Source organism: Piliocolobus tephrosceles, chromosome 10, assembly GCF_002776525.5.
Source record: "Piliocolobus tephrosceles isolate RC106 chromosome 10, ASM277652v3, whole genome shotgun sequence".
Lineage (NCBI taxonomy): Eukaryota > Metazoa > Chordata > Mammalia > Primates > Cercopithecidae > Piliocolobus > Piliocolobus tephrosceles.
Genome location: NC_045443.1, coordinates 6755895 through 6770857, shown reverse-complemented (window position 1 = coordinate 6770857; position 14963 = coordinate 6755895). Strand labels below are relative to the sequence as shown.

Sequence of the window (14963 nt, the reverse complement as noted above, 5' to 3'; positions counted from 1 at the left end):
AAAAAAAAAAAAACAGGAAAAAAAACTCAAATGAGGCCAGGCGTGATAGTTCACGTCTGTAATCCCAGCACTTTGGGATGCCGAAATGAGCAGATCGCTTGAGGCCAGGAGTTGAAGGCCAGCTTGGCCAACATGGCGAAACCCCATCTGTACTAAAAATACAGAAGTTAGCCGGGTGTGGTGGTGGTCGCCTGTAATCCCAGCTACTCGGGAAGCTGAGGCAGGAGAATCGCTTGAACCTGGGAGGCCGAAGTTGCAGTAAGCCGAGATAGCGCCACTGCACTCCAGCCTGAGCGACAAGAGCAAGACTCCATCTTAAAAACAAACATAAACACATACTTACTGATGGGGATATAAGTCAAAATAGGGAAAACAGTGGATATCTCTGGGATATCATGTCTCCCAGAATATAAACTGGAACTCAAGCAGTAAGCATGACTGAGTGGAAAGTGGCATGAAGTTACCTTCTAAGGAACTAGAATGTTGCATGTCTTCTGTGATGGTAACATGGGTATTCACCTATGTAACCCTTCTTCAGGCTATACACTTAAGATTAGTATACTTGATATTATTTACAGGCCAGGCAAAGTGGCTCATGCCTGTAATCCCAGCACTTTGGGAGTCCAAGGCAGGTGGATCACTTGAGGTTAGGAGTTCAAGACCAGCCTGACCAACATGGTGAAATCCCATCCCTACTAATAATACAAAAATTAGCCAGGTGTGGTGGTGCACGCCTGTAGTCCCAGCTACTGGGGAAGCTGAGACAGGAGAATCTCTTGAACCTGGGAGGCAGAGGTTGCAGTGGGCCAAGATTGTGCCACTACACTCCAGCCTGGGCAACAGAGTGAAAAAAAAAAAATGTATATCTATGTACACACACACACACACACACACACACACGTATACTTTACTACATTGGAAAAAAATGTTACTGGTTTCCTATTGCCCTTAGGGTAAAGTTCAAAATTGTTGTAGACTGTAAGTCTGAATGATGTGTTACCTGCCTACTTCTCTAGCTTCATCTCTCTATTCCCAAGCTCCAGCCAAACTATTCTTCTATCACAGGGTCTTTGCACATACCATTTAGCCCACCAGCAGAGCTCTCCTCCTCAACACCCCTTCAATTTAGCAAAGTCTTATTTATTCTTCAGGTTGCGTCTTAAATTTCCCCAGGGAGGGATTCCTCATCTCTAGACCTAGAATCGGTCGCTAGTTGTATGTTGTGCTTCTCTTTTGTAGCACTTGTCTACAAAAACAATAATTGTGATTATTTTACAAGCTCCAGAAGTTTATGTACCAGGTCTGTCTCATTGGCTGTTGTATCTTAAGATGCCTAGTACATAGTAAATACTCACTTAATGTTTACCAAATGTTAATTTGAAAGTTAGGCTCAGATTAAACAAACTAGTAACCCAAGGCTGTAAAATATGAGTTGGGATGCACACCCACCAATAAATCCTGTTGAATCTATCTCTAAGGCGTATCTCCAACCTTCCACCTTTCTCCATCTCCCTATTGCAGTAGCCTTCTATCTGGTCTTTCTGTTTTATTTATTCATTATCCATCGGATTATTATGAAATAATAAGATATGGATACTTCCTTAGCATAACAAAATAAATATATGTATTTCAACTGCTGCTTAATGAGAAAATACTAAAAGTATTGTCCTTAAGATCAGGTTTGAGACAGAGCTGTCCATTACTATTTACTATTGTTGTGGAGGTACTATGTGATGCATTTAGATGAGATTTTAAAATATTAGGGCTAGGCATGGTGGCTCACGCCTGTAATCTCAGCACTTTGGGAGGCCAAGGTGGGCAGACTACTTGAGCCTAGGAGTTCCGTACCAACCTGGGTAACATGGCAAGAACTTGTTTCTAGAAAAATTATTACACAATTAGCATTATTTATAGGTGATAACCTAAGAAAATTAATTGAAAAACTATTGGCCAGGTGCGGTGGCTCAAGCCTGTAACCCCAGCACTTTGGGAGGCCGAGACGGGCGGATCACGAGGTCAGGAGATCGAGATCATCCTGGCTAACCCGGTGAAACCCCGTCTTTACTAAAAAAAAGATACAAAAAATTAGCCGGGCAAGGTGGCGGGCGCCTGTAGTCCCAGCTACTCGGGAGGCTGAGGCAGGAGAATGGCGTAAACCCGGGAGGCAGAGCTTGCAGCAAGCTGAGATCAGCCACTGCACTCCAGCCTGGGCGACAGAGCGAGACTCTGTCTCAAAAAAAAAAAAAAAAAAAAAAATTATATATTTTTTTATAGGCCAGGCACGGTGGCTCAGGCCTGTAATCCCAGCACTTTGGGAGGCTGAGGCGGGCGGATCACGAGGTCAGGAGATCAAGACCATCATGGCTAACAAGATGAAACCCCGTCTCTACTAAAAATACAAATATTAGCCGGGCATGGTGGCGGGCACCTGTAGTCCCAGGTACTCGGGAGGCTGAGGCAGGAGAATGGCGTGAACCCGGGAGGAGGAGCTTGCAGTGAGCCGAGATGGCGCCACTGCACTCCAGCCTGGGTGACAGAGCGAGACACCATCTCAGAAACAAAAATAAAAACAAAACAAAACAAAACAAAAACTATTATAGATCATGAGGGAATTCAGTAGGTGGCTGGGGAAAAAGAGAACAAAACTAAAAAATCCCATTTTTATAGCACTTATACAGGTAAAACACTAAGGAATGACTATAATGAGAAATGCCCATATTAAGGAAACATTAAAATGCTACCGAGGACACAAAGAGGAGGGTATCAACAAATAGAAAGATATATCATGTTCTTGAAAAGGAGATCCGGCCCGGCGCGGTGGCTCACGCCTGTAATCCCACCACTTTGGAAGGCTGAGGCGGGGGGATCACTTGAGGTCAGGAGTTGGAGACCAGCTTTGCCAACATGGTGAAACCCCATCTCTACTAAAAATACAAAAATTAGTTGGGCATGGTAGCACACACCTGTAATCCCAGCTACTCAGGAGGCTGAGGCAGAAGAATCGCTGGAACCTGGGAGGCAGAGGTCGCAGTGAGCTGAGATCGTGCCACTGCACTCCAGCCTGGTGACAGAGCGAGACCCTGTCTCAAAGTAAAAACAAACAAACAAACAAACCCAACACCCTAATTGATTTGTAAATTCAATACAATCTCAAAACACATCCTCAAAGGAGCCTTTCTTTTGGAGGGAGAGTGAACTAAATAAGCTGATCCTAAAATTCATGTGGAAAAAGAAGAAAATATAGTTAGAAAGATTTTTAAAAAGAGTGAAAAGAGGTACTGGCCCTAAGAGATATTAAAATATAAAGCTAAAACAATTGAAAGACTGTAATGTTGGCAAATTGAAAAGACAGATCAATGAGAGAACTGAAAGTCCGGAAGTAAATTCAAACTTGCACAAAAATTTGGTTTATCATAACAGTAGGTTTTTTTTTTTTTTTTTTGAGACAGAGCCTTACTCTGGCTCCCAGGCTGGAGTGCAGTGGCGCGATCTCCGCTCACTGCAAGCTCCGCCTCCCAGGTTCACGCCATTCTCCTGCCTCAGCCTCCTGAGTAGCTGGGACTACAGGGGCCCGCCACCTCGCCCGGCTAATTTTTTTGTATTTTTAGTAGAGAGGGGGTTTCACCGTGTTAGCCAGGATGGTCTCGATCTCCTGACCTCGTGATCCGCCCGCCTTGGCCTCCCAAAGTGCTGGGATTACAGGCGTGAGCCACCGCGCCCGGCCCATAACAGTAGTTTTAAATTAGTGAAGAAAAAAACTATTGTTCAATAGATGACTGGAGATGATAAGAAGATAACATTTGGAAACTAATAGAAATATAGGAGGCCAGGTGTGATGGCTCACACCTGTAATCTCAGCACTTTGAAGACCAAGGCAGAAGGATCTCTTGAGCTCAGGAGTTCGAGACTAGCCTGAGCAACGTGGTGAAACCTCATTTCTACAAAAAATTAAAAAATTAACCTGGCGTGGTGGTGTGTGTCTGTAATCCCAGCTACTGGAGAGAGGCTGAGGTGGGAGATTTGCTCGAGCCTGGAAGGTGGAGGCTGCAGAGAGCTGTGATTGTGCCACTACACTCCAGCCTGGGTGACAGAGCGAGACCCTGTCTAAAAAAAAGAAAAGAAAAGAAAAATAGAAAGAGATATGAACAGTAATAGAAAATAAATTACAAATCGCTCTTTAACGTATGAAATGTTCACTCATATGAAATGAAATGTTCATTCACAGTGAAATGAAAAACTTCACTCACAATAGGAAATCCAAATAAAAATGACACTGAGATAACTTTTTCTTTAATCTTTCAGTTTGGCAAAGATCAAAATGTTTGATAACACATCAAAGTTGGTGTTTATGTAAGGAAATGGACACTTAAAAATTTCCGATGTTCGGCCAGGCGCGGTGGCTCACGCCTATAATCCCAGAACTTTGGGAGGCTGAGACAGGCGGATCACAAGGTCAGGAGATCAAGGCCATCCTGGTTAACAGGGTGAAACCCCGTCTTTACTAAAAATACAAAAAATTAGCCGGGTGTGGTGGCGGGTGCCTGTAGTCCCAGCTACTCGGGAGGCTGAGGCAGGAGAATGGCGTGAACCCGGGAGGCGGAGCTTGCAGTGAGCCAAGATTATGCCACTGGACTCCAGCCTGGGTGACAGAGCGAGACTCTGTGTGAAAAAAAAAAAATTTCCGATGTTCCTTCTCTATGGAGGACAAATTAGCAACATTTATCAAAACAAAATGTATGTACCTTCTAACCAGGAAATTTTATTTCCAGCAATTGTTTTTTGTAGCAGTACTTCCACATGTGCAAAATGACATAGGTTATTACTGTAGTGTTGTCTGTAATAGTAAAGGTTGGAAATGAATTAAAAATCCTCAAAAGGGGTCCAGTTAAATGGTACAGCCATGTAATAGAATACCACATAGATAGAAAAATGAATGAGAAAGTTTTTTTGGTACTAATATGGAGTTATGGCCAAGCTATTTTAATAAATGAAAACAGCAAGGGGAAGAACCTACAGAACATCGTGTACAGTAGTCTCCCCCCCTCCAAGGGGGATACGTTCCAAGACCCCCAGTGGATGCCTGAAACTGTGGATAGCACTGAACCTGATTGCTGTCAGTCAAAACACGTTTCTGTTCATGTCTTCCACCCACAAATTTGATGCCTTTTCCATCTTAACTAAGCACTTATCATGCACCATGACTTTTGCAGTTTAAGGTGTGACAGCAAAACTAGTATGAATTTCTTTTATCTGCTTCACAATTTCATGAATAGAAGGTTCATTGTTATTGTAGATCTTAGCAAAGTCATCAAAGAAAGCACATTATGGCTTCTCTTTGGCATATCTAAATTACCAGTATCACCACTCTTGCGCTTTGGGGCCATTATGAAGTAAAATAAGGGTGACTTGAACACAAGCACTGCAATACCCCAACAGTTGGTCTGATCACTGGGAAGGCTTGTGAGTGACTAAGGGGTAGGGAGCGTCTGCAGGGAGGAGACGTTGGACAAAGGGGAATTCATGTCTTGAAGGACAGGAGTAGTGTTACCAACCACGGGGTCTTGGGGGTTGTTAATGCAATAGTTGTTAACATGAGGCCAAAGGAGTTCTCCCAGACAAGGCTTTATTAGAGCTTATGCAGGGCATAAGGGAGGCAGCACGAGAGAGAATTCTCTGGCTGGCTCCTGGAAGAGACTCAAGAGAGTAATCTTGAAGGAGCTGAAGTGGGAAGGGAGTGAGTTTGAGCAGGTAGAGATGAGGAAACTTTGGAACCTGTTCAGTTTGATAACACAGTTCTTTATGCATCATGCGTCTCATTAGCATGTTAAGTCCCCACCCCTGGGTGTGATTTTTGGAATTATAATGAAGACAAGGCAAAGAAGCGCTCATTCTTCTGGTCTTGTGGTGTACATACGGGAGATAGGGTTAACTCCTTTGAGTAGGATTTAAGGTGGGAGCTGCTTATTTTAATTTCTTCAAGGGTCTACAACTAGTGGATATGGCACCTGGAGTAAGATTTATGGTGGGACATTGCTCATCTCAGTCTCTCTAAGGGTCTGCGACGAGTGGGCATAGTGCCTTGAGCAAGATTCATGGTGCAAGGTCTGGACAGTCTGGTTGGGGTCCTCGCTGGCCACACCCCCACCAGCTTACAATAGAGGTTCTTGGTGGGGCACGGGTGGGGCCACGTCCCATCCCTACTCTGTCTCAGTCGGACAGCTTGAGGTTTCATCATGCTGTTCAGAACAGTGCACAATTTAAAACAGATGAATTGTTTCTTTCTGGAATTTTCCATGTAATATTTTTGGACCACAGTTGACAGCAGATAACTGAAACCATGGGAAGCAAAACCACAGATAAGGGAGGACTGCTGTAGGACCATTTGTAGAAATAAAAAAGCAAAGGAATATATTCATATATATTTGTTTGAATATGCATAAATGACCTCTGGAACAGCATCAGAAACAGTAACATGGGTTGCTTCCAGGGCAGGGACCTTGGTGGTTGGGGGATAGGAGTGAAAGAGAGACATTTCACTGTTTACTCTTTGATACTTTTTGAATTTTGACCCATGTGAATAAATCACCCATCCAAAGAGAGGAAATAAATACAATTAAAACTAAAAAAGAAAAGGAAAACTGGACACTATGATTGACACAAATGGGAACTTTTCTTCCTCTGGCAAAAAGAAGCCCAGAAGTAGGTGCTGTGCTTACTTACTGATGATTTGGGTCTCAGTGATGCCTTGGGAGCCAGGTTCTTTCCTTTCTTGCAGGTCCTCAGAGGACTGACTTTTTATTCCCATGGCTGTTTCCTCATGATGGTAATTTGGCTACCACAGCTCAGGAATGATGCTGTCACACACAACATCCCCCAAACAAAACATAAGGGCCAAGGTAAGCCAAAAACGTTCTCCTAATGGTGCTTTATATCCTGGAAAGGAAGACTTCCCTGTGCGTGTCACCGTACAATTGCAAAGAAGAATGAGTTTATCGGCTCCTGGGATTGGGGGAAGGGCCTCTTCTCCTGATGTCATGGAATCTCTGCTCTAATACAGAAATGCTCTGCTCTAGTACAGATTCTCTGCTGTAGTACAGAAAGGTTCTGTCCTTAGGAAATGTGCAGAAGTCTGTTGGGCAGGCAGCAGAAAGAGTCCACCACAGCTGTCTGTGTGAACCGCTTCATCTTTTGAAAAGGGAAGTTCTGGCCGGGCGCGGTGGCTCACGCCTGTAATCCCAGCACTTTGGGAGGCCGAGGTGGGCGGATCACAAGGTCAGGAGATCCAGACCATCCTGCCCAACATGGTGAAACCCCGTCTCTACTAAAAAAAAATACAAAAAATTATGTGGGCTTGGTGGCGGGCACCTGTAGTCCCAGCTACTTGGGAGGCTGAGGCAGGAGAATGGCCTGAACCCTGGAGGCGGAGCTTGCAGTGAGCAGAGACCGTGCACCACTGCACTCCAGCCCAGGCGACAGAGTGAGACTCCATCTCAAAAAAAAAAAAAAAAAAAGAAAGAAAGAAAAGGGAAGTTCTTACTGACCCTTGGTGGGCTAACCCTGCCGGTACTCACAGTGCTTCCTGCCGGAAAAGACTAGAGTGAGTCTCCTGTGAAGTCTCAGACTGGTAGGGAAGCTGAACGCCCACCTCTCATCCACTGTGTCCACTGGAGAAACTGAGCATCCAGGGACCCCTCTGCGTGTGGCACTGTGCAGGCTTGGGGAGGAGTGGCGTGGTCAGAGAGCAGCCATCCCTTACTGTCTTCATGTTTTTCCTCGGCTCTGTCATCCCAGGGGATACAAAGCTTCACTCCAAGTTCTGGGGTATTCAGGGTGGTAAAGTTGCCACCGGATTGTTGCTAGTTGAAATTCTGCTGGGGAGGAGAGAAGCCGGAGAACTCCTACTTTGACATTGTGTTGATACCACTCTCAAAAAGGGAAATTCTGAATTACCCCATCCTCCCCCATCTCCCTGCGCTACTGCTCCTTTCCCAGTTTCATCCACCTTTCTTCTGGGCTACAGCCTTGTCCCCCTCACGGGTGTCCCACCCCCATGTTGATGCAGATTGGACTTGGTGTCAGCTGTCTCCTCCCTGTGGCAGAGGATTAGGGTTCTCACAACCAACAATTATTCCATTGTCAACTGCCATTGCATCTTGTTGCATCTTTTGAAGACCACCATCAGGAAGTTGGCTTTGTTGGTTTTCTGCCAACTTTTCCTTCTAGACAGAAACTCCCTCCACGTGGCCTGTGCTCTGTGGAGCCAACTTTTCCTTCTAGACAGAAGCTCCCTCCACGTGGCCTGTGCTCTGTGGATGTGTCCTGGAGCCTGTACTGACTCAACACTGGCAAAACAGACATGGGCAATGCTTTGCGTGGAATCGTGTCCCCCTCCAGAATCCATGTGCTGAAGCCAACTCCCAGGATCTCAGAATAGGACCTTATTTGGAGACAGAGGCTTTGAAGAGGTGATTAAGTTAAAATGAGGTCATCAGTGTGGGCCCTAATCCACTGAGAGAAGATTAGGACACACTCACGCACAAAGGACAGACCATGTGAAGACACAGGTGTCAGGAAGGCCACTATTAGCAGGCCAAGGAGAAAGGCCTCAGAGGACACCAACCTTACCAACACCTTGATCTCTGACTTCCAGCCTCCAGAGCTGTGAGAAGGTAAATCTCTGCAGCTTAAGCGATCCAGTCTGCAGTACTTTGTTATGGCGGCCCTAGAAAATTAATTTAGGCAGGCCGGCTGCAGTGGCTCATGCCTGCAATCTCAGCTCTTTGGGAGGCTGAGGTGGGAGGATCACTTGATCCCAGGAGTTTGAGACCAGCCTGGGCAACATAGCAAGACCCCATTTCTTAAAAAAGAAATTAAAAAAAAAAAAAAGAGCCTGATGTGGTGGCATGCATCTATAGCTCTAGCTATGTGGGAGGCTGAGGTAGGAGGATCATTTGAGTCTAGGAGTTGAGGCTACATGAGCCATGATTGTGCCACTGCACTCCAGCCAGGGTGACACAGTCAGACCCTGTCTCTAAAAGCATATCGGCAGGTATAATCATAAATTTGAATGGTGTCACAAAGGGCTGTGCTTTAGTACCATTTCTTTCAAAATATTTTCCTCCTTTTATTTTGTTGAAAAAAATGTATAAAATTTGTTTTTTTAAAATCTAAACACATTAGAACAATTATTAAGAATTCATGCAGTCTGGCCCCAGCATATTGCAGGGGCAGGAGGATTTAACTTTATTTAAAGATACAGCTCACCATTATTTACTTTTCAAAAAAGGAAGTTGGATGTGATACTTTCACAGTCAACCTTAAATGACCCATCCACTCAGTTGGATCAGACGCCTTCTGAGGTGTGTGTTTTGCAGCCACTCCATCCTGATGAGCCCCAGTGACAGAGTTCTTCATATCAGAGCCATGACGGTGGCCTTTTATGGAAGGAGCAGCCAACTGGCAGCAGCTCCCTAACAATCCTGCAAGCTAAGATCCTCTCTACGGAGCACAGGAGAGCATTCGGGGACGGGGAGGGGCAAACATTTACTAATAAGAGGGCTTGAGAAGATTTAAAGTCCTTTTGGGGGGAAAAAATAAAAGAAGACAAAGAGAAACCAAAAAAGTAAAAATCACAAATACTCTTTCTGAACCAAAAGGAGGCCAGCCTAGATTTCTGTTCACCAACAGAATGTGAACTTGGCTTCTCTCATTTTATGTCTAAAGTGCACACCTCAGGTCAGGCACGGTGGCTCTCACGCCTGTAATCACTGCATGTTGAGAGGCCAAGGCAGGAGGATTGCTTGAGCCCAGGAGTTCGAGACCAGCCTGGGCAACACAGGGAGACCTGATCTCTACCAAAAATACAAAAAATTAGCCGGGCGTCATGGCACACACCCACAGCCCCAGATGCTTGGGAGGCTGAGGCAGGCGGATCCCTTGAGACAGGAGTTCAAGGTTGCCATGAGCCATGATAGTGCCACTGCACGACAGCCTGAGTGACAGAATGAAACACTGTCTAAAAGAAAAAAAAAATACACACATTTCCCTTCAATCAACCTTGGAGAACATTTTTCACTTTGCGTGTGGCTAGATGTTTGAGAGTTGACTGAGACTTAACACCTGCAGAACGTGCAAGAGATCTGATTATTTGAGAAGGCCAGACCATTCTACCTGTTCAAAGAAATTCTGGAAGGGCGTGGTTTTTTCCCCCCTCCAAGAGGCCTCTAAAAGCCAGACAAACTGGGCGCAAATCCCAGCTTTGTCATTTGCAGCTGAAATGGGAAAGTTACCGCTCTGTGCCTCAGTGTCCTCATCTGTTAAATGGGAATCGTACCTACCTCATGGAGTTATTGTGAGGATTAAATAAGTTAGTATTGTAAAACATTGAGAACACTGCCAGGCACGTTGTCAGCCATCACTGACTCGACTGTTATTTCCTGGACTATATCCACCAGTTCCTCATTGAAATACCTTTATGGGATTATATTTCAGTGTCTTGACCTTTGTCTTTGAGATTGTCTCCATGGAATAGTGTTTCTGTATAAATCCCAAGAAAATAAATGATCTAGGTCTCATTCTTTTTATTTGCATGTGGTTACAATATAAATACACTCGCCATTTTCCTCCCCTTCCAAAACTTCCCCACACCTAGGAATCCTACCCAACCCCCTAGTTGTTAATGACTCACTTTCCTCTCCTCTAGGAGGGGAGGGAAGGAGCGTCCTCCCATAATTTCATCCTCATGCAGGGTCTACCTCAGTCCACTTGAAGTGTGGAGCCCCAAAGGGCCTCTGAAGGTTGGGGATGAGCACCACGAATCCTTTAGAGGGCCCGGTGACGTCCTTGGAGGTGACCATGTGGCGGCTCCCTCGGTGCCGTGCTCCGGTGCGGCGTGCCGTAGTGGGCAGCAGTTGGTATCCTGTGCCCTGTCCGTGCCCGAGGCTGAGCAGCCCCAGTGGGTGGGCGGGTCTGCCAGGAGGCCTCAGGTTTGCTCAGGCAGTAGGGAGAGTCCTGTGGAGGGCATCGTACCCAGCCAGTGCCCACCTGCTCTCGGAGGTGTCTAAGCGTTCGTCCCTTAGGGCTCTGCCTCCCCGGGCCCTACTCAGGCCCCCTGTGAATCCCACACGGGCAGGGTGGCCTCAAGGGAGAAGGTGCCCTTGTGCCTCCAGTCTTCTGCCTTTTCTCAGACGTCATCAGTCATAGGTGATAAATTGGCTCCTTGGGCCCCTGTTAGAGGGCGTGGCACCACAGTGCTCTGTCTCCGCCAGGTGCCAAGCCTTGCCATCTTCCTGGTGGGGTGTAGAGAGCCCGGGAGGGCCAGGGTCCCCCTCTTCGGGAATGGGGTATGGAGGGTCGGGGGTAGCTGGGAGATCTCCAGGACCCGGTGGTCCCCCCAGTACTGGTCCATTGTAGATGTAGATGTTGCCAGTGATCGTCATGGACCCGCCAGTGACATGAATGCCATTGGTACCTGTAGGAAAGGAGGCAGAGTGTTGAGGAAGGCAGGCCCCCAGTTCAGGCCCGCTGCTTCTTGAATTCTTACCTTCTTCTCGCCTTTCCCCTGGCCCTGCCCCTCTCCTGCTTGCTGCTGGTTTCTTCAGCTCTGTGTTCATTTCTGTTTCTGGGTTTTCCAGTCTCTTCCTTTTTCTCTAGTTGTGACACTGACTGGCAGCAGAGTCTCTGTCTGCCTCTGTTTTGGTCTTTTCATTTCATCGGGCCCACAGTCTCTCTCTGCCAGCCATCCCTCTCTCCCCGTCCTTCCCCATCCTTCCTGTCTTCTCCCTGCCCAGGCTCACCGTGGGCCACCTGGTTCTGCTCCCCAGGTTCCAACTGCGGCTCCCTGGTCAGGTCCAGAGGACTCTGCTGTTGCGGCACCCCTTCCTCCAAAACTAGGGCTGTGGGAAGCCCAGTGGATACTGGGGAAACATCTCCAGAGATGGGTAGCAGTGGCTCTACCAGGTCAGGGAAGTGTGGATTGGCCTTTGGAGGGTCCCAGCCTGCAGCTACAGGATTAGGTCCCTCTCCCTGCAGGAAAGAGATGGAGACCCAAACAATGACAAGGGCCCCAGACCCTTTTTCCTTCCTCCCTCCCTCCCTCCTTTCTCTCTCTTTTTCTCTTTCTCTCTCTCTTTCTTTCTTTCTTCGAGACAGGGCCAGGCTCTGTCACCCAGACTACAGTGCAGTGGTGCAGTCATGGGTCACTGCAGGCTCAAGAACTCTTGGACTCAAGTGATCCTCTAGCCTCAGCCTCCTGAGTAGCTAGGACTGCCTGGCTAACTTTTTTTTTTTTTTTTTAAACAGAGTCTCACTCTGTCACCCAGGCTAGAGTGCAGTGGCATAATCTCAGCTCAACTGCAACCTCCGTCTCCCGGGTTCAAGCAATTCTCCTGCCTCAGCCTCCCAAGTAGCTGGGATTACAGGTGCCTGCCACCACGCCCAGCTGATTTTTGTATTTTTAGTAGAGATAGGGTTTCACCATGTTGGACAGGCTGGTCTCAAACTCCTGACCTCAGGTGATCCACCCGCCTCGGCCTCCTGAAGCGCTGGGATTACAGGCATGAGCCACTGCACCTGGCCCTGCCTGGCTAACTTGAAACAACATTTTGGGTAAAGATGGGGTCTGGCTGTGTTGCCCAGGCTGGCTCATCTTTCTCTAGTTCCCATACCCCACTCCATGCTTTGGCAACTCACCACCCGCTTCTGCTCCTCCCCATGCCCCTGCCTCGGGGTCTTCGCACCGGATGCTCCCTCTTCCTGGGAGAGCACTTTCCCACCAGATAACCCCATGGCTGGCTCCTCGCTTCTTCAGCTCTCCGCTCAAATATCAGGTTCTCAGAGAGGCCTTCACTGTCCCCTCTGTCTAAAATACCCCCCTCCTTTGCCACTGTCACTCTGAGCCCTTACCTGCTTTATTTAGCGATGACACCACCTGATACATAGTTTAACTGTATTCTTGCTCCATGGGCATGTGGACTCCAGGAGAGGAGGTACTGTGTTTTGCTCACTGCTGTACCCCCAGTACCTAGGACAGTGCCTGGCACATGGCATGTTCAGTAAATTGTCAGTTGAATGAATGAATGAATGAATGAGTATGGAGTCAGCCTGCATACTCTTTTCCTGTCTGCTCCCACTTTGTACTCTCATCACCTCTTCCCCTCCTTGCTGCCTTCTCAGCCCCCGCCATTACCTGTGGACGCCTCTTGAGCAGCGATCCTGCAATGGAGAACGAAATGGGTGTAGGCTCCCGGGCAGGCCTCAGACCTAGCCTTTCAGCCTCCACACCCCACCACTGTGTGTAGCAACTTGACCACCTGGGGGCCCAGAGGAACAAGCCACTGTCACTCTCATCTCCAGCCTCAGAATAAGCAGCTGGATGAAGGTAAGGATGTCTATATAGGGGGTAGGCTTTGGGAGTCTTGAGGGTGTGGAGGGTTGCACTGGGGACGTTGAATATTCCTCCCTCCACCTCCCACCGCCAACCCATCCACTGCAGCTGACCCCTTCCTACCCAGTTTCCTGCAGAGAGAAGGGTGGCTCTTCCAGATGCAGGCAAAGATGGTGGCAAGGAGCAGAAAGAAGGCCAGCGGCAGCAGGAGGGCCAGCATCAGCATGGTTCCTGCCAGGACAGCAAACAGGAGGGGTGATCACAGCCCCAAAAAGGACAGAGGGGAGGAGGAGAAGGAAGAGCTTTCCAGATCCCTGGGCAACCCAGACAGAGAAAAGGGAGCAGCTTTTTTTTCTTCTAGCCACACTGCAGCTCCTAAAGGCAGAATGAGAGAAACTTCCCTTGGGTTACAGAGAAGGGGAACTAAGTTGGACTTGAGGACCTCTTGGCAGCCAGGAGAGACCGTATCATGGATGGCCATGTTTGGGGGTGGTGCTGGTGCCCTCCTGCTCAGCGATCAGGATTGGGCAGGCTTGTGCGTGCAGGATGGGAGCTTGGGCAGCTGATTTTCAAGGTCTGGAAGTGGGATTGGGAGACAGTAGGGAAGGGTGGGGCTTGGAGTTGTGGCCTCAGCCATTGTACAGAGGGGCCGCTGTGGAGGAGCTAGGGTTGCCCTGCTATACCTGTGAGGGTGTTTACGGGGGTGAGAGAGTGGGGAATCTTGCTGTGGAACTGCCTGTGGTCACCTGGGAGAGCAGGGCTTGCAAGTTCTCCACCCCCTTGCTCAGGGCAGATTCTAGGAGGGGAAGAGAAAGAGAGGCTGGAGTTCAACTTCTCCAGCTTTGATCTGTAGCAGTGGGTAATTTCTCCTTCTCTGGGTACCAGAGCTGCCAGCAATAGCATGGAGTCTCCAGTGCTCTTCAACTCCGCCTGGGGAAGGATGGGAGGTCTTGTGCATTTCTCTGCCGGGCATTTTTCCCCTTCTCATTCATGTAAATCAGTAGCCTAAGGGAATATGGAATGGGAGGCCGGGGGAGAAACTGGACTGGGAGTCTGGGCCACGGTTTCCTGCCCAGCTGTGTGACTTTTAAGTCTTTTCACTTCTTTGAGCATCAGTTTTTCATATATAAGATGAGGAGGTTAGCTTACATACTCTCTACAATTCCAGCTCTAAAATGACAGTTGTATTTGATACGTAGTTAAAAATTAACAGAGCACAGAAAAATACTTAGATTGTGGAATGAAAAAATCAGGTTATAAAATATTAAAATTACTTCACTTTTAGTAAACAACAACAACAACAACAAAAACCCAGTACATATAAACATGCATAGAAAAATGTCTGGGAGGGCCGGGCGCGGTGGCTCAAGCCTGTAATCCCAGCACTTTGGGAGGCCGAGACGGGTGGATCACGAGGTCAGGAGATCGAGACCATCCTGGCTAACACGGTGAAACCCCGTCTCTACTAAAAAATACAAAAAACTAGCCGGGCGAGATGGCGGGCGCCTGTAGTCCCAGCTACTCGGGAGGCTGAGGCAGGAGAATGGTGTAAACCCGGGAGGCAGAGCTTGCAGTGAGC

The 14963-nt window shown here is 47.7% G+C and overlaps 1 protein-coding gene across 2 annotated transcripts in view; it reads right to left on the bottom strand.

The window, feature by feature from the left end:
- Positions 1-10562: 10562 nt before the first annotated feature.
- The window catches only part of LTBR (lymphotoxin beta receptor), a 12968-nt gene continuing 8567 nt past the window's right edge, over positions 10563-14963 (bottom strand). For both annotated transcript variants that reach the window (XM_023232454.2, XM_023232455.2), the window contains exons 7-10: positions 13508-13615; positions 13187-13212; positions 11796-12024; positions 10563-11470 (exon numbers count right to left, since the gene is read on the bottom strand). In XM_023232454.2, coding sequence (XP_023088222.1) covers positions 11193-11470; positions 11796-12024; positions 13187-13212; positions 13508-13615 — 641 coding nt within the window. In that variant the 3' untranslated portion in view covers positions 10563-11192. The remainder of the gene's footprint in view (positions 11471-11795; positions 12025-13186; positions 13213-13507; positions 13616-14963) is intronic.